The sequence below is a fragment of the Callorhinus ursinus genome, unplaced genomic scaffold (assembly GCF_003265705.2).
Source record: "Callorhinus ursinus isolate GAN/ISIS: 27379988/994484 unplaced genomic scaffold, GSC_fseal_2.0 scaffold3, whole genome shotgun sequence".
NCBI lineage: Eukaryota > Metazoa > Chordata > Mammalia > Carnivora > Otariidae > Callorhinus > Callorhinus ursinus.
The window spans coordinates 11093713-11113662 of NW_027397065.1; the positions used below are offsets into that span (position 1 = coordinate 11093713).

A 19950-nucleotide genomic window follows, 5' to 3' on the forward strand; every position below is an offset into this window, starting at 1 on the left:
TACAGCATTGCCAACTTCTAAGTGTGGAGTTGTCAAGTATTATATCTGCTTTTAAAAGAAAAATAAAAATGACATGACTGCCCTGATAATAATTATCAATGATATTTTAAATATAATTTAAAAAATTTATTGTACCTGTTTTAAAAATATATATATTCATAGATAAATAACATTGATAAAATTAAGCTATTATGAGCAACAGGTCTATTTTTTTAATAAAGGGAAACATGTTTAGTAATGAAAGAAAAATACAGTATTAAAATAGTATGTATTTTTATAGGCAATTTCACTACTACGACCATGACACTTTAGTCAAAAAATAAAAGCCGATCATAACTTAAGAAAAACGTTATAAATTAGAAAGCTGGAAAAAAAGGCTTCACTAAATTGAACATAGAGTCTGGATATCCATCACTAACTTGTGCTCAGAGAATTATAGACGTTTCAAAGGTATTTCACACCATGCTTTGGTTATTTCCATTTGAACTTCCTGCCATCACATCCACTGCCATCACCTCAATTAAATAGGTCATAGAACAGTTTCCTCCTCTCTCGCCCTTAACTGGTTTCCCCCTCCGTCCCCTAATATTTCTGGTAATGTTTTCATAATCCCAGTTACTTTTCACTCCAGTTTGTTTTTTCCCTTTGCCTTAGCCTCCATGTCACCTTAGCCTCCATGTCCAATCTAGTGGCAGACAGGGAGTGCAGATTCTTCCAGAGTCCTATTTCTCTTCACTTCCCTTTCCTCTCCATTCCCACTGCCATCCACCCCATATACTTGCTTCATCATCACAGCCTGCTGAGTCTGCTGCCTCCAGCTCCTTGCTCCTCTCTTTTATCCGTTTATTAATTTTCAAAATCCCATTTTGATCATGCCATACCCCTTATTCAACATTTTTAAAGAACTCTTTGCAAGAGATCACTGATTTTGATTGAAAAACTAAGTTTTTATATGGAAAATGCTGGCGGTGCTGCCCCCAACTCTTTTCTCATTTGATGCAACCTAATGACACCAGGTTCAAAGGGAGGAACCTACCACTAGCAAAGGTCCAGGAAACACTTCTTTTTTTCTTTAATTTTTTTTTTGGAAAAAAGATAGTCATGAGAAGCTACTATTCACTGCTACATTCCCAACTTCCAGAGTAGCACCTGGAACATAATGTAAGTGATCAATACATATATGAGAAACAAATGGATATATGCTGGGGAGTGTATGTGAAATCTCCTTCTGATTTAAGCCAAATTTGTTGGAATAAAAACCCACAGGGAATAGAAGGTTGCAGGGAGCAGCAAATTCTGTCCTAAGAAAAACTGGTCAGTGAAGAGCTGAAGAGTAAGAAGACTTAGTGATCAACTGATATGGTGATCAAATGTGATAAAGAAGAAACTTAATAACTTGTCTCTGATATAATGTACAGCAAAGTCTAATGAGGCAGTCAGGGAAGTAGGCTAGGAATGAACCGTCTTCGATGAACTTTTTAGTGCCTTTTTAGAAAGTTGCTCTTAAATCCTCAGGTATCAGGGCAAAGATGAGCCTTACAAGACTTTAGCCTCAAAAAAGTTAAGGCCGTTTCTACTTAGGCTTCAGCAACTACAAAAGTTCACATTTAAACCTGCTGTGTTACTTATTTACTGCCGTGGAATAAATAACCCCCAAGCCGGGCAGCTTAAAACAATACACACTTAGCACTCGCATATCCTCTGGGTTAGGAATCTGAGTGTGGCTTAACTAAGTGACTGGCTTAGGGTCTCACGATCATCAAGGTGTTGGCTAGGGTTGCAGTTATCTCAAGGCTGATCTGGGAGAAGATCCTCTTCCAAGGTCACGCACGGGGCTGTGGACAGGCCTCAGGTACTCACTGACTCTTGGCCAGAGACACCAGTTCCTTGCCATGTGGGCCTTTGCACAGAGCACCTCACCCAGCACAGAGCTGGCTTCCATCAGAGAGAGCAAGTGAGAGGATGAGAAAGAGCCGAGGTCTGCCAACATTCATTGGTCTTACCATATTCCCCATTATCCTTAAGCAGTGGGCTTCATAAAGTGGTGAAGTAACTTTCTGAAGACTCAGTTATGGTGCCTGCTTAGGTGACAACACCCTGTGGGGCTGAGATAATGTACTCCAGGGTGTGGTATGTACCCTAAATCAGCATTTAATACATGTGATATTTCTCCCAGGCCTGGGAATGAAGGGATGGAAATGGGACTGGCTTCTCTTCTTACTACCCTCAGTGACCTACTAACAAAACTGTTGCCTCCCATTCCTACGATTTTAGGCTCTGTTGATCTAAAGGTCTTAGTTCTATAGGGAGGAAGGCTTCTATTAAGTGACACAACAATGATTCCATTGAGCTCAAAACTGAGACTGTCATCTTGCCACTTTGGGCTCCTTATACCGCCAAATTAACAAGGAATGGAATAGTGTTACTATATTGGCTGGGGTGATTGATCCTGATAACTAAGGGATAAGTGAGTTGCTACTACACAATGGGGATAAAGAGGAGTGTGTCTGCATTGCAGGAAATCATCGAAGACACCTGTTAGTACTTCCTGTGATTAATGTCAATAGAAAACTACAACCTACTCTAACTCAGGAAGGATAGCTAATGGCCCAACTGCTTCAGGAATGAAGGTATGGGGGCGCCTGGGTGGCTCAGTTGGTTAAGCGACTGCCTTCGGCTCAGGTCATGATCCTGGAGTCCCGGGATCGAGTCCCACATCGGGCTCCCTGCTCGGCGGGGAGTCTGCTTCTCCCTCTGACCCTCTTCCCTCTCGTGCTCTCTATCTCTCATTCTCTCTCTCTCAAATAAATAAATAAAATCTTTAAAAAAAAAAAAAAAAAAGGAATGAAGGTATGGGTCAGCCTACCAGGCAAGAACTATGACCAGTTGAGGTGCTTGTTAAGAACAAAGGGAATACAGAATGAAGGTAGTTACAAATACCAGCTACAACTACACGGCCAGTTACAAAAATGAGCAATGTAATAGCTCTGGGTATTTCTTCCTTATTTTGATTTGAATATATATATTAAATTATTTTTGTTTTCCTCTCCTTTCTTATTTCTTTATCATCTCATGTAATATGTATCAACAATAATTAGCTTTATTTCTCAGTATTTAAATTATAGGATACAAAAGGTGAGAGGAATGGACATAAGCCAAGAACAATAAAGGGGCTTTGTATCAGTTTTTTCTTTTTACAGATTTTCTTTATTTATTCATGAGAGACAGAGAGAGAGAGAGAGAGGCAGGCAGAGGCAGAGGGAGAAGCAGGCTCCCCACAGAGCGGGGAGCCCGATGCGGGGCTTGATCCCAGCACCCGGGGATCATGACCCCAGCTGAAGGCATCCGCTTAACCAACTGAGCCACCCAGGCGCCTGCTTTGTATCCTTTTCTGAGGAAAGGGTTAGTGTGTTTTCATTTGTACATGGGATAGTTGTATCACATGAGGTAGAAGCCTGACTTCATCAATGTCTTTATTTGTAGACTAAGTTTGGTTTAAGGTGATGTATGTAACTGCCAAGTTGAGAAGGGGTGAACTGTGGAGGCTCTGTAATGTGTCAGTTTGCCTAGGTTGAACTACATTCCCCAGAATTCTTTTTCAAGCCATGTGTTTCTGATTAGTATGATACATAAAGGAAATTTCTGTGGGACATGTGGAGGGCTAAAGTAAAGCAGTAGCTATTTCTAGGTCATGCACACTGTTGTTTATCTGCTAGCTCACCTGGTGGCATGAGGCAGTGGCCAGGACTGCACTTGTTCCACCATCCCCTGAATTCCCCTTCAGCATCTCTGACTCCTGGGCCAGGTATGTGTGTGGTTAACTCCATGACAAAGGACACTGGCTTCTATAGGACATCCACACCACCAAGGACAGAAGCAAAAAGAACTGACATGAGTTTAAGTCCATCCTCACGGGCTCCAGTTTATGTTCATGGGGTCTAATTCATTCATCTGTCTCCCCCTAACAAATGTCTGCTCGGTAGTTCCAAACTCCAGCATTCTTACAAAGCCTGCTTCACTAGCTCTGGTCAAATCCCAGGTCAAATCCTTTTGACAAATCCTTTACTATATATAGTCAATCCTCTTACTTAGAGATTCCATATTTGTGAATTCACCTACTTACTAAAATTTATTTGTAACCCCCAAAATGAATACTCAGGATGCTTTTTGTGGTCATTTATAGATAAGCACATGTGCAGAGTGGTGAAAAATTGGAGTTGCCTAACATGCATTCCTAACTAAGGTCAAATAAGGCCATGCTTTACCTTCTTGTTTCTGTTCTCACACTGTAAACAAGTGTCCTTTTCGCAGACTAGTGCCATGTTTTTCACATTTTTTTTTTTTTTTTTTTGTGATATCACTGTTTGAAATGGCCCCCAAGTGTAGTGCTGAAGCATCGTCTAGCGTACCTAAGCACTAAGCACTAGTGTTCCTAAGAAAACTGTGATGTGTCTTACGGAGAAAATAAATGTGTTAGACAAGCTTCATTCAGGCATGAATTACAGTGCTGTTGGCTGTGAGTTCAATGTTAGTGAATCAACAATGTATATTAAATAAGGTGTCTTTAAATAGAGACGTTCAGTTCATAAAGCAAGGTTGTATATTGGTTGATTGATGAAAAGTTTAGCTATAATGATAGTAAAGCTGAGTTGAAGTTTAGGTATTAGTGATAAAGAAATATAGTTATAATAATTGTTCTTTACCTAGTATTTGAACTGTTCTCCAAATTATTTCCTTCAAATACGTAGACATGTCTGCAACTCCAAATGCTTAGTGATCAACTATCTCCTATGATTTTTCTATGGAGTAGTTCACATTAAAAACTTCTGCTCATTCTCTGACAGCTCTGGGCAAAGCAAGCCCATTTCTGTTCTGCAGCCATAAGCAGATACCGCTACTCATTTTGTGCTTACCGTCCGAACTGGTTGGGAATTGTGAAAGCCAAAACCAGAAAGCAAGCAAAAATGGCACTCTTCTTCTCTAGAGACCAGAGACTGAAGTACAATCCACAGGATGGAAAGCCCCTCCAACCTTCAGCTGGCTTCCTAAGCCCGCCTGTTTCCTGAGGTACTTCCCCTCCACCTCTTTCAAGAGGCAGGGCCATCTTGCCTTTGTTTCCCGTGAATGTTTTCAGATCCATTCCAGCCCTTATTCCTTACATTGCTCTGTTTCTTTTGCCTAAAACGTCATCCTGCACATCTTTCTGTAATCCACATTCTACTGAATGCACAAGGTCCAGCCAAAATCTTCTGTGTGAAAAATTTTTCTAAAGACTCTAGGCCACTCCCTCTCTGAACTCACCGCCTTGACTGCCTGTTGTATCCTTGAGTTGATATTCAATGCGAGACAAATTTTCAGAAATCCTGCTTAGCTACCCAGTTCTTGTCTTAATCAACTTTTTATTTATGTACATCTTGTCTCCCGAAGCTTTAGCAGCAACTGTCTATATTATTCTCAAATTGCTTCACCTATTCATCTTCACTGAATGTGTTAGTTACTATTTTCAGTCACTCAACAAATTTCTGGTAGTGGATCAGACCCATGCCGTATGTTACCAATAATTCATTCAAAGATTCAAGGCAGAACAACATGCTTAATTCACAAAATAGAATTTCACATTTCATTACCATGTTTTTTCACCCTAAAAAAACCCGTACATCTCTCATCAAACACATACCTGCTGAGACTCGGGGACAATCGGGCAGCATGGACTCCACTGAAGTGTCTAATGGTTCTGAGCTAGAGACCCAATTACAACAATTCTGCAATGCAATAGAGACAATTTTCTGTTGAACTATTTTTAAACCAAGACAAACTTTTTAGGCAGCAGAGATTAATTTATCCTATATAATCAACCACTAGAAGTATATCCAATTTATTTTTCTTGCACTGTAAAAAGTTTTCTTATATAAACAGTATTATTCATGACCACTGTGGCTGTGGAAGAAAGTTTATCTTCGACAATTCAGCAAATTATCTGTGCTGATATTAAGAAGTCATGTAACCTTTCGTGAACCATGATGTAATATGTTTATAAGAAAAGGTTAAGATTATAATTAAGGGAAACTGAAAAGGACGTCCATTTTTAACCATAAGATGGAAATAAATACTAATTTGATCATGTGAAAGAACAGTTTTATTTTTAAAATATAGTCTTTTTCTCTGTAATACTAGAAGAAATACATTTTGCAGTTAACTCCTTAAATACACTTTCTTTTAGTTCTTACTTCAACCTTGTTCAGTGAAGGTTGTATCAAGTAGTTCAAAAGAAACACAATCTAGAGAATTGTAGCTGTGTGTGTGAGGACACAAAGCCTTCAATATTAAAATCAATCTTGAGGATAATGATGACTTGCCACTCAGACAAATGAAATAAAAATAATGTATATTCTTTCCATACATTTTAATTCTATATTTAAAGGTTGGCTTAAAAAATGTGATTAACCTCATATGGCTTTTTAAAAATTTCTAACACACACACACACTGAATTTCTAGACAGATTTTATTTTAAAAGAAATCATCCTATCAATCATGTTGGAAAAATCGCTGATTGCTATTCTGGTAAACAAGCATGTATTGTGTATTTTTAGATGCCTGCTGCCCTGGTTGTGCACCATGGAATCCGTCCTCACTGTGGAAAGATCCTTGACTGGTAGATCAAGTGTCTTATTGTATTTCCTTAATTCATTCTGTCTGGAAGAAGATGTCAGCTGTGTTGCAGTGAGGAGAGAATTTCAAAGGCCCCAGTCCCCACCAATAAAGGCTGAGGAATGGCTTTTGAATAGATTTGTCAAGGCAACCCTACTGTTCTGGGACCAGGGAGAGCAGGAATAACATAAAGGAAGGGTTGCTGTATGAGATTAGAAAGTGAAGTTCACAAAGCATGGCAGATTTTTGTAAGAAACAGTAGATCAATGAAACTATTGAACTGTGTGGAAAAAAAAAAACCCATGAAAACAAACACAACATCTAGTAGTGTTCTTAAATGCTTTCTTTCTTTTTACATTTAAAATGGATAAAATATTAGTATTTTTATGTATTACAAAAGCTTGATGGTTTAAAGTGAATATGTATTCTATAACTTGCACTCCTAATCTTAATTAGCAGCTGAATGCAAAATTATACACTGTGAGAGTGCAGAAATTATAAAAGAAATAGGGTTTTAGAAAGCTATTTCATACATTTGAAATAAGTAAAATTAATATTACTATTGATAGAATACCACATCACAGAGTTCTAGATAATGCAGAAGATTAGCACACAATTAGCCAGCTTTTATATACAATGTGACACTTGCTTGTAAGAAGTAAGTATTCTCCAAAGCAGTGTCAAGATATGTAAATGGATGATTTGTTTTATCATTCATCACAGCCCCTAATAAATTCAAAAATCATGACTTCTATAGGTACTAAAAATAGGCTCCCAATGATACAGGGAGATAGCTTCAATGAAGAATGACTTTCTCTTTTTCTCTCTTTCTCTTAAACAATTCAGTCTTCAAAGACAGCAATTAGCACTACCGACAGACAGGCAGCGATTAGGTGTATATTTTAATTATTATTCATCCTAGTAGTACCTCCAAATCTGATGAAAGTCGGCTATTACCCAGGTGATATGTCAGTCTTAATACTGCTCACCTACACTTCACATATGTAAAACTACGTCTTATAGGATACTTCTAGTATTAATAAAAATGATGGTATATTACAATATGTTGGCGATTAATCATTTTCTAACTCGTTATCACTGACTTTAAAAAGCTGAATAAAATGGATTTTATTCAGGTCACCTTTAACTCAAACATTTAAAGCAAAAGATAGGTTAACATTTATGGTTCTGAAATTTTCACTTTTTATCTAGGCAGATGTTTAGGCTTTGATTTCTCATAAAAATAGGATCGAAATAAACATCCTATAAAGTGAATATGTCCAAAAGTTCTCTGGAATGACAGAGTACCTGTGCAGGATTGTAAAGGCTTGATATCATAAGTCTGATGAGTGTCATGTACATGTGTGTACATGTATATGTAACATTTTTATCCCACTGGGAAAAATATGTAGAGAAAAGGACAGAACAAGATAAAAATGTTTGCCATGTGACAGAGTGTAACAAAATAACATAAACGTGCTGAGAAATACATGTAAAAAGAAATATGAGTAAGACTTATAGCCCTTACACATGAATTCAATCTGTCTGAAATTCCATTATATCAAATCCAACTTCCTATCCTGAGATGCATTTCAATAGTTTAAAAACCAAATCTCTTTTACTGTTTTTCTAATGCTTATTCTATCCCTCCTCTCAGTGGCTCAATTTGCCCCCAACCCAGTTCTTCAGCTGAGATGAACACTAGCGTAGTGTCCAGGATGGCAACAGAGGCAGCGCACTAGAAAAGGCCGACCTAAATTCAGAAGATGCTGGAGTGTGTTCCCAGTCCCTGGAGATCTTATTCTTGAGTGCCCTGAGCAGACAGCAAGGCATGCTATACTACAGATATCAAGAGACCATGTTTGAGCCTCAGATGGAGCCCTGCCTCATCCCAACCAGCAAGCAGAAAGAAGCCCTTGGCCAGAGCCAGGAATTTGGGAAAGAAATGTGTAATATAGAGAGTGTTTCTTAAAGTTAAGTGTTCTCAATTTAAAGGTCTTTTAACTCTGAAATTAGGAATTTACAGGTTTTTTTTTTTTGTGGTTATAAATTGTCTTCTTTGTGAAATCCAAAATGTTGGGAACTATTAACATAGACTAGAAGTGCCCGTAGGCCATAGTGCTGAGTGGCCCTCCTTGACCCTTGAACCAAGGGCTGACAATACTTCAGTGTAGATATGAATGAATTAAAAAGATTAGAACTTAGTATGCTATGTTTAAAGAGAAAAAATACATAGTAGGCATCCTATACAAGGTATTTTGAGATATATTTGCTGTCCTGGTTGAATTTAGGTTCTTACTCATTTTAATTTCATTTGTCTGAGATCCACCAATGCCTTAGAGGTAGAGCTTCAAAATGGAAGGCACTGTGTCCTCAGACAAGGACAACCAGGATTCACCGGGTTGTGTTTCCGGGACTGCCACTCCCAGCTGATGATGCTGGGTAAGGGTTCATGACAGTTACACAGAACCATGCATCTGGCTTGGCTGGAGACTTTCAGAGCCCAGGGATATGTCAGGAAATGACATCTACCCAGTCAGCTTTAAAAACAAACAAAACAAAACTATGGATTTAAGGTGTACAACATGATGATTCGATACACATATGCACTGTGAAGTGATTACTGCTGTTGATTAATTATTTTCTCACATAGTTACCGTGTGTGTGTGTGCGCGCGCGCGCGCGCGCGTTGTGAAAGAACCTGAAATCTATTCTCTTGGCCAATTTCTAGTATTTAATACAGTGCTGACTATAGTCATCACGCCATACATCTAGATTACGCATCCTTCATCAATGCAACTTCGTACCTTTCACCAACATCTCCCTATCTACCCACCGGTAACCACTGTTCTATTCTCTTCCTGCGTATTCAAACTTTTTAGGTTCCATGTGTAGGTGTGATCATGTAGTAGTTTTCCTTCTGCGTCTGGTTTTTTATTTCACCTAGCATAATGTCCTGCATGTCCACCCTTACCACTTTCTAGTTCTGGAGCTGGAGGAAGACGCATCTTTTAGGGTCTGCCTTAGGCTACTTTTTAACCTCTCCTCAAGAGTCACAGTTAAGTCTGTATCCTTGGTCTTTTGCTTGGGAGTAGTTTTCACTCAGCGTAATTGCCAAAAGTAGCCCTCTCTGACCTTCTTTTCTTTTCTTTTCTTTTTTTCTTAAGATTTTATTTATTTGACAGAGACACAGCGAGAGAGCGAACATGAGCAGGGGAGGGTGGGAGAGGGAGAAGCAGGCCCCCCGCCGAGCAGGGAGCCCGATGTGGGGCTCGATCCCAGGGCTCTGGGATCATGACCTGAGCCGAAGGCAGACGCCCAACAACTGAGCCACCCAGGCGCCCGACCTTCATTCTTTAAAAGAAATCGTTATTTTAAAATTATGTAAGTACTGTAAGAATATAGTACTTAACCTTCTTTCTGTATGCTAATTGCTGAAATTTTAAAAAAAGTAAATCAGCTTTTTATAGTAGATGAATAGTTAACGTTGATACCTTTATCACATTAACTTAAATATGCTTATAAAACAAAAAGCAGTTTTACTAATTTGCAGTATAATAAGAATGACTGGGCAATTTGTACCTTGTCCTACTCCCAAATTTAAAGTGGTGTTTGGTCAAATAATGGAGCTAATCATTAAGAGGCCCAGACTACTATTTTTATGGACAACATTACAGTTTAGCTAAGTTATTTTTCTTGACATAGTTGCAAAATATCTCAGATTTTGAGCTGATTCCAACTAAAGCCAGAGTAGGTGGTGGTAGGAAGTGGGATGCTGAGGGACACAAAAGTTACCCTTTCACACCCTTCTCCCAACACTCATGCTCAAGACAACAGTCCTTTCTATTTACTGAACCCAGGACTGTTTGTTCTTCATTATTTCAAGGGGTCTTGCAGAGTGGACAGAGACTAAAAATGAAGAAAAGGGGATGGAGTTTTATCCTAAGTGCTGGGAAACAAACACTAGATTCTTATCTTGCCAAACCATACTAAATTCTCTACAGGGGGGCGGTCACACATTTAGGTGAGGTCCTACAAGGATATCTGGCATAGGCTCCCATAGTATCCCTTTCTGTTCTTGTTTTAGAGAGGCTCTCTGGGCAGGGATAATTTCAAAGCTCCATCAACAATGACCTAATAATTTTTATCTCTGGGATATTATAGTGTTTTCTTTAACAATGCATTTTATTTTTTTATGCAGTTCCATTTGCTTTTCAAGGGATTTTCTTCTTGGTTGTCACCTTTGATTCTCATAATAGTTCACGAAGTAGATGGAATAGGAATTATTATCTCTAATTCACAATTATGAAACAGGCCCAGAATGATGGAGTGGCTTTCCCAAGACAATAAGCCTTAGTGTAGAGTACCTGGTATGTGTTAGATCTCAGTTATTCATTTACCTAGTGAGTGACTAACCCAGAATCATTATCAAAACCCAGTTCTTTCAACTCCTTGCTCTGAATTACTACCTTTTGGTAAGATATTTTGAATATGCAAATAATCCATAAAACAGAAGAATACAATCCATATATTTTATGTTACTTGGGGGCAAGCAGGTAACAACAATGAGAGCTACGATTTATCAAACTTATTTAAAATGCTCACGTCCATGCTGTTTCTTTACATATGTTATTTCCCAACCATATTTGCAAGGTACGTATTAGAGTTCATAGATGAAAAAACTGAATCTCAAAGAGATTAAACAATGTACCCAAGATTACACAGTTAGGTAAGTGATTGAGTTGGGGGTCTCAATTTTGGTATGTCATAATAAAAAACTCTTCATGCTGTTTCATGCCTCAGGCATAACTGAGGGAATAAAAGAACTATTCAAGAAGTAGGTCGTTTATAAAATTATATAATATTAAAAAGATTTATAAAAGCTATGCTTGCAAAGAAATTAATGAGAGCTTTGATTAAGATGAATTCAATATTGCCTATTTCAGTCAGATGAAAAAATGCAGATTAATATATTCCAATTTTTGAAGGCGGCATCTAATCCAGTCTTAGTTACAAAGGGTTAAAGAAGCAAATCTACTACAGAGAACAAACTGATGGTAACCAGGGGGAGGTGGGTGGGGGAATGGGGAAAACAGGTGATGGGGATTAAGGAGTGTCTTGTCATGATGAGCATTGGGTGATGTATGGAAGTGCTGAATCACTCTATTGTACACCTGAAACTAATATAATACTGTACATTAATTAACTGGAATTTGAATAAAAACTTTTAAAAATAAGTAAATCTAAATAAATTTTGTTATATTTGTCACCTGGAATGAGACATGAAGAATTCTCAATTCAAAGATGATGAACAGGGATATTTCTAGTTTGGGACAAATACTAAATTCCATATTGGTTATATGTGGGGAAAAAGGTGCATTTACATAATGCTGGGTGCTGTTTACGTATTCTCGTGACATATTACGTGTTTCTCTTGAAAAAAAAATAGGCCCATGGAAAAGACAATTAAGGATGTAGAAAAACTGTGAAAGGAGAAATATGAAAAGCAATGTGGTCAGAAAACACCTTAGGACAGATTAAAAGCCTACTTTTATATATTTATAACATTATGAGGAATAGAGTAAATGTATTTTAGACTTTTGCATGATGCCAGTATTTTTTCTAATGGATAATAACAACAACAGTGAAAACAGACTGGTAATATTATGATTATTCCATTATGGGATTATGCAGCTTAGTCCTTCTATTTATTTGAAACTCTTTCCAAACATTAACTCCCTGGTCCTTTCAGGGCACCATAAGGGCTGGTTAGAAGTTACCCACCATACGTATGGTGAGAGGTCAGCTGGATAAATATCTGGGTATTCTATCAAGAAAAAGTGGGAGAAAAGTCAGGAAGGTCAACTAGTTCTCATTTATAGAAATATATGGTTTGACCAAACCATTGATATAGCATGGTATGGATGATGTCAATTGCTTATAATATCAGAAAGGGAAATATAAATAAAAAAGAAGTTTCAGCTGTTCATCTATAACCAAAGTAAAAGAAATAATGGGTTGAAAGTTTAAAAAAAAAATGGGAGCATGTTCAATGAGTCATGATAGTTTTCAGGCTCACTAGCCCTTAGGAATGGTGAAAAGAAGCTTTCTTAGCCTGAGGCTGGGCCTAACCAGCCCTTGGATTTCTCAAGCCCCAGGTTCGGTCTGGCAAAACACTATTTCAGCTTTTTACTTCTCCCCCTACTGGCAGTAGTGAGGCAATCCATTTAAGAGCGGCACGCACTGACAAGCTTTCAAGAAAAGGATAGACCCAATGGTACTTTAAACTTCTTTCTTGTCACTGAGCAGCACCAATGCTAAATAGCTGGTAGAAAAATTAAAAAGCAGGGAATAATAACCTCCTAACAGATCATGACCTTCTTCAGCCAAAGCTCCTACTGTATACTGCATGCATACCTAACATTCTACAGAATGCCCAAAAAAGGGAGAAGGGCTTTCAAAAATGTATTTGTTCTTCAGAAGGGTTTTCTATTATTATTTCAACCATGTCTACTTTTTTCTCCTCTCTCTAAATGTTCTGCCTCTAGAAAGGAAGTTTGGGGGCGGGAGGTGATACAAGCTGGTGGGGGCTCAAGATATAAAGGCTCACACTCATTCATCTCAGCGTTGAAAAAAATCTAGTCTCACCTCTCTCATCCATTCTCGAATCGTTTTGCCTGCTTCTTGATGCCACACATTGTGAACAGAGTCTGTCAACGCCACAGCAGTTACCTTACTTTTTACATCTGCTTCTCGTTGAATCATCTGTTTTAAAAAAGGAAAATAAAATATTGGCTATAATTTTTTTTCCCTACTGGGTGCAGCCTGCTTAGTCATAGATAATAATATATTAAAAGCAAAAAAGCAACATGCATCTCTTGTTCCAAGTTACTCTTTTCTACACCGAATGCATGCCCTGTTCCTGTCCAGAGATGTGAAAAGACCTAATATTTTCTTTTAAAAAGATAATACCACTTAAGTCTCAGAACTACGCAGCTCTATTATTTTCCATGTGGTTTGACAATTCAAGGATTAAAGGGATCACAGGGGAAAAAAGGAGGAATCCCTGAGGGTTTCTTTTACAACTTTCTTCCACCCCTTCCTATTTCAGTGCTTCAGGGAAGTTAGTACCTGGGGCTCGCTGTTAGCAACTTAGGACTAACTTCTACTTCTTTTCAGTAGTTGGCATGTCAGTAATGAAAGATATCTTGCTTTGACTTCTCCGATTTAACTAGCCTGCTCTTCAACACGGCCTTGTAATTCCTTGGTGTTTTAAATGCCCACAAAGATCTTTCTCTTCAAAGCCTATCAATATCATTTTGCTTTCTAATATATTTCTTTATGTCGGCAAGCTACAGTATTACATTCTAACTTCTTTCTTTAGAATGCTGTTTCTATATAATTCAATGGTTCTAAAATTTAAAAGAGAGACACACGTGGCTTGAAGAAACTGAAGAATTTATCAGTGGTCTGCAAGATAAAGAAAGTGAAAAATTATAGTTCCACATCAAAAGAATCATAAAAGGTTTTAATCTGCTAAAATGAGGGACTCTAATTTGACACAACAAGTAGACGAAAGCTTAATAAAAAATTACACTTAAAATACAGTATGTAGTAAGGTAATGTATGGTGATTAACATAACAATAAAAAATTAAAAAAAATACAGTATGTAGTAGCCTTAAATTTCATAGCCATGCCTCTGCATCAAATGTCTGTTCTCCCTCTAGAAAAGAGCAATTTCTCTATCATTTGCTATTAATTACTCTAAATTGTCTATCAAAAGTATATTCCTGCATTTGAAAAAAGTGAGAATTCTGAGTGGTGATGATAGCTCATACAGTGAACACTGAAAGCCAGGCTTCTGATACCAAATGATGCTACCAAATGATGCCTGTTGGCATTCTGAATGAAAAATCTCTCTCTCTCTTGTAAATTTCTTCAAGCCCTGCATATGCACATCCCCTCTCACTGAACACCACCTAATGGGAATCTAACTCACTATTAATGCTGCTTCAGCAGAATTTCCACACCTTAAATATTTGGGCCTTTTGTTTTCTGCTTATAAAATGTGGTAATCTTAAAATCAATGTTGCTTATCAGCATCACAATATTACTGCAAAAATTCACCTTGCAATATCAATAATATTTTTAAAAGCACAAAATAATACTCTAATTCAATACTTCACATTCATTATTAAGTAGTTTGCTACCTTCTCCTAGATTTTATTTTAAAAATAGATTGTCATCCATAAAAAAGGATGAGACTGTGCCATTTGAGATGACACGGATGGACTTGGAAGGTATTATGCTAAGTGAAATAAGTAAATAAGTCAGACTGAGAAAGCCAAATACCAAATGATTCCACTCATAAATGGAATCTAAAAAAATGAATAAACAAACAAAAAGCAGAATCAGAACAATAAATACAGAGAACAAACTGAAGGGAGGGGGTGGGGGGTCGGGCAAAATGGACAAAGGGGAGAGAGATACAGCCTCCAGTTATGGAATGAGTAAGTCATGGGAATAAAAAGCACAGCATAAGGAACATAGTCAATGGTATTGTAATAGCGATGTAATGGGACAGATGGTAGCTATCCTTGTGCTGAGCACAGCATAATGTATAAACTTGTCAAATCACTAAGTTGTACACCTGAAACATTGTGTATCAACACTACTCAAATCAAAAAAGATAATAAAAAACTGAAGCTACCTTAAAGAATAGATTGTCATGGATCACGCTGGCACTAGAATATAAAAATTTAAACCAACATTTGATAATAAAACTCAAAATTCCGCAATAGCGAATACACCTGGCTCATGAAGAACGTACATGTCCTTACTCTCATTTTCTAAGTAGTAACACTTTTAGAGATCTAGAGCAATTGTTGCTAAAGTTACAAAATAAGAGCATGCTCTTCTGGTATTCTAAGAATACGTCTGCATTTTTAAATATTTGCCTGGCATTTTGTTGTGGTTGTTGTTAACTTACACTGACTTATGTAAGCTGGCTGTATCTGAAGACACAGAATATCGAGAGCCATTTGTGAAATGGTATCAAATTAAGACTTGAATAGGCTGAGGATTTAGTGCAAAAGCAGAAAATCTGGGAAATAAAATTTTACAAACTTGGAAAAATATAAAGCTGTTAGATGGACTATAAGAGAAAAAAATCCTTTGGTCTGTTTTTCCATCTGGCTGACATTTCAGACAGTGGATGTGATGCGGTGCAACTTTTCTTCACATCACATCATGTTATAATCCAGCATGACATTCCTTACACTGTTCTAGTCCTTTACAGTTTAAAAATCACTTTCATATTATATTATTAGAGGTGGACAATGGTCAAATTCTAGAGGATTTCAACAAAGATCTGTCTACAAATGAACCCTGTACAAAGAATTTCAAATATTTGGGGCACCTGGGTAGTGCAGTCCATTAAGTGTCTAAATTTTGGTTTCAGCTCAGGTCATGATCTCAGGGTCCTGGGATTGAGCCCTGTGTCCAGCTCTACACTCAGCGCAGAGTCTGCTTGAGATTCTCTCTCCCACTCTTTCTGCCCCTTCTGCTCTCATGCTCTCTCTCTCCAAATTAAATAAATCTTTAAAAAAAAAGGAATTTCAAATATTTGACTGTTTAGGGTTGGTAGAAATGTAAATTGGTAAAAATCTTAACAGTTTGCTTTTTCAGACTATTTACCTCTATTCTAGCCTTGCTGAAACCTACTTGCAGTTTCCATTTCTGCCCAAAGCCTCTGCTTCTTGTATCTGTTAGCTTGGATCAGAGCCCTTCCCTCTCTTACTGCCTCCCCTGGGAATGAGCACTGATTAAGAATGCTGGGGAAAAGGGGCGCCTGGGTGGCTCAGTCAGTTAAGCATTTGCTTTTGGCTCAGGTCATGATCACAGAGTCCTGGGACTGAGCCCTGCATTGGGCTCCCTGCTCAGTGGGGAGTCCGCTTCTCCCTCTCCCTTTGCCCCTCCCCCTGCTTGTGTACACTCTCTCTCTCAAAGAGAGAAAAAGAAAAGAATGCTGGGGAACAGCAGTCAGGGGGTAGACTGAATGCAGGAACCAAGACTGTTTAAGAGACAGACCCTAGATGGAATATAGAATGGGTGGAGGTGCAGCTGGGCAGGAAAACTTCTATATAGTCTTCTATAATAGTCTTTAACAGAAGACTATAATAATCTGGAAAACACAGAAATCTGGAAGGGAGGAGGCCATATCACTAGTCTACTAAGGTCAATCTAAGTCAATCTACTAAAGTCTAGTATCACTAAGGTCTACTAAGTCTACTATATGTCAATCTAAGGTGAAGATGTGGTTTTTATTAGGATCCATGGATATGAACCCCTTTGAAGTTCCCTGCAAAATTCTGTCTGTAGATGATAGGAATATCTTTCTGGAAGAGAACCCTTAGCTTTCATTAGATTTTTAAAGGGATTTTAGTCTAAAAATAGTAAGACCCTGGGATTTCAATGTCTCCATGTATTCTTGAATCAATTATGGAGTCCCTGCCAAGTAAACTCTTCAAACAAAGAAGATCAGTTTTACACCTACACCAATCTTTCAAAAATAAAGGATGACCTTCCATTTTTTGTCTTAATGTCTTCAGTATGGTATCAGTAGTTGAATAAAAGTGACAAAAAAATTGATATCCCAGACATCAACATCTCAGTTTCATGGCTTGATTATTCCAGACATCAACATCTGAAATTTAGTTTATCAGATAAGTTATATCTGATAAAATTATAATTAAAATATTTTTGTTTTCATTTGTGTGTATAATATTTATATCTGAGTAGCTCTTCACAAATTTCAAGATGAATACGTAATCATTCTTATTTTATTCTGAAATAATATTAAAATGTATGCAAAACTTGTATTATTTTTTCCATCTGTGGAGGAGGAACCTGGTTGAAGCCGAGAAACTGGTTAAGGGCCACACAGATAGAAAATGACACAACTCTGAGTTGTCCATGCCTTTAAGTCCTGTGTTCTTTCATGTGTGTCACATGGGGTCTATTTCTCAGTAATATATCATACTACTCTTACCCAAATGAACTCATTTGATTAATACCCTTTTCTTTATAGCATTTCAGTAATACAGTATTTCATTAACTTCAACATTTATTTTTTTTTAGATTTTATTTATTTATTTGAGAGACAGTGAGAGAGAGAGAGAGAGCACAAGCCGGGGGAGAGGCAGAGGGAGAAATAGGGGGAGAAACACACTCCCTGCCGAGCGGGGAGCCCAATGCAGGGCTCAATCCTGGGACTCTGGGATCATGACCTGACCGGAAGACAGACACTTAACCGACTGAGCCGCCCAGGCGCCCCTGACTTGGACACTTAAAAAAATATTAAAAAAATCCAAATCCATATCAGTAAGGAATGTTGAAATTCTAAAAATCACGCCAAGATAGAAATCAGTCATGTGCAAAACCAGACTATCAATAGCATTTAAAAATTATTATTAGAGTTCTAAAATAAAATGATGTCTAGGATAAGAGGGAAAACTACATATTTCCATAAATCATATTGATGTTTTGGGACTTAATATAAAATATGTGCTGCTGTCACCTGATATTTTTGTTTCCCCTTCTTAATTTGATCTATCTCTTCATAGTCCTCTCACCTTAGCTTCTACACAATTAATCTGCTCGCATTCCTTCTGTGCATTGCATGTTCCCAGTCTGACAAAAGCTTAACTAACCCAATAAACATGAAGTACTTTGGACAGACTCAAAATATATACCATCTGTATGCAGGCTCATCTTACTATTAAATTTTTTGATGGGAGTTGAAGTTGAGAGGAAAAAAATCTCCCTGTATTATTTGTTTTCTTCCAGAGTAAGATTTTAAACCTTAATTAACTGTAACAAGATAAGAGAGCTGATCAGAGCCTGAGTTATTTGGTGAGATGAAAAGCAGGGGACCAGAGATATGGTGTGGGAGGGCCAGAGTCAGCAGCATCCACCTTTGCTTCCCTCCACGTGCCCTCCTGGCCAGCCCTTCCTGCTACCATCTCTCCCCCAAAATTACACAGACCATTTCTGTCCACCTAAGTTGCCTCACCATGCTTTCTGCAAGGCCCTCAAATGGAGCCCTGCCTACTATCTTCACAAAAGTATCTGGCCAAATCCAAATACCTCATGTCCCCCTAGAAGTTTCTTAATTCCCTAAGAACTGTACCTATTTCAGTTCTTTCTTTTTTTAAAAGATTTTATTTATTTGAGAGAATGAGAGAGATAGAGACAGAGGAGGAGAGGGAGAGGGAGAAGCAGAATCCACGCTGAGCACAGCAGAGCCCGAGTGGGGGCTTAATTCCAGGACCCTGAGATCAGGACCTGAGCCGAAAACAAGAGTAGGATGCTTAACTGACTGAGCCAGCCAGGTGCCCCCAGTTCATTTCCTCTCCAAGTCTATCATGAGCTACTTTTTAGAAAAGGAAAACACAAAGACTCTTTTACTTCCACTAAATTAAGTTAAAAATTTGCTATCCTCTTGTCTTAGCTTAGAAGATAAGCTTCCGAAGGCAGGGAGATAGTGATGTTATGGGGATACTCTGCCATGAGCCTTTGGAGGTAGTTCATATCTCTAGTTGAGGGTCTTGGGTTTTGGAAATTATGAATCCAACCCAATACTAGGTTCAATACTCTCAACCTAAAGAAGTGAACCCTGCATTGGGTTTGTCTTTACCCTAACCTAAAAGAAGCGAGTAATTTCATTTTTCCATACTTGTGGCCCAGCAGATATAGCACTCAGAATAAATCGGCTTAGATTTTAAAGCCCAAGGGGCCCTCCTGAAAGAAGCCAGTGTGGGTTGGGGGTAGGTATGTATATATGTGCATACAAGCCCATATCTATATTAGTATGTATAATATGTTTTAAACATGTTTCTGAGGGAAATGTTGTAATGTCTTTCATCAGCAAAAGTCATCACCTTCCTTTAAAATTCTGACATGTGTTACACATAAGCACTCTGAGGGTTACAGCATGTGAATCACTTGTACAGGAAAGAATATTCTGAAAGAAAATCAAATAATGCGTTTCCATCAGATTAGGATCTGACACTAGTGTACATATATAAATCTGAGGATCATTACTACTGCATGAGCATGAATGAATCATCAGTCTGGTTAATAGCAAGGTTGAGGTTTGAGATGTCTTTAAAATATACATATATATGTATGTATGTGTATGTGTATGTGTGTATAAATAGATTAGCTCTCTCTAGAGCTCCTAGAGTTAAGATTTCAGATTAAGTTGTTTCAAATTTTGAAAACTATGAAAAGGTGGTAC

General features: G+C 37.9%; 1 protein-coding gene across 12 annotated transcripts in view; it reads right to left on the reverse strand.

Annotated features, from left to right (window-relative positions):
• ARB2A (ARB2 cotranscriptional regulator A) overlaps positions 1-19950 on the reverse strand; it is a 395713-nt gene that overhangs the window by 134248 nt on the left and 241515 nt on the right. For 7 of the 12 annotated variants that reach the window (XM_025866777.2, XM_073888122.1, XM_073888119.1 and 4 more), the window contains 2 exons: positions 13298-13414; positions 5678-5762 (listed from right to left, as the gene is read on the reverse strand). In XM_025866777.2, the coding sequence (XP_025722562.1) occupies positions 5678-5762; positions 13298-13414 (202 nt within the window). The remainder of the gene's footprint in view (positions 1-5677; positions 5763-13297; positions 13415-19950) is intronic. The other 5 variants (XM_073888143.1, XM_073888138.1, XM_073888111.1 and 2 more) reach the window with 2 other exon arrangements.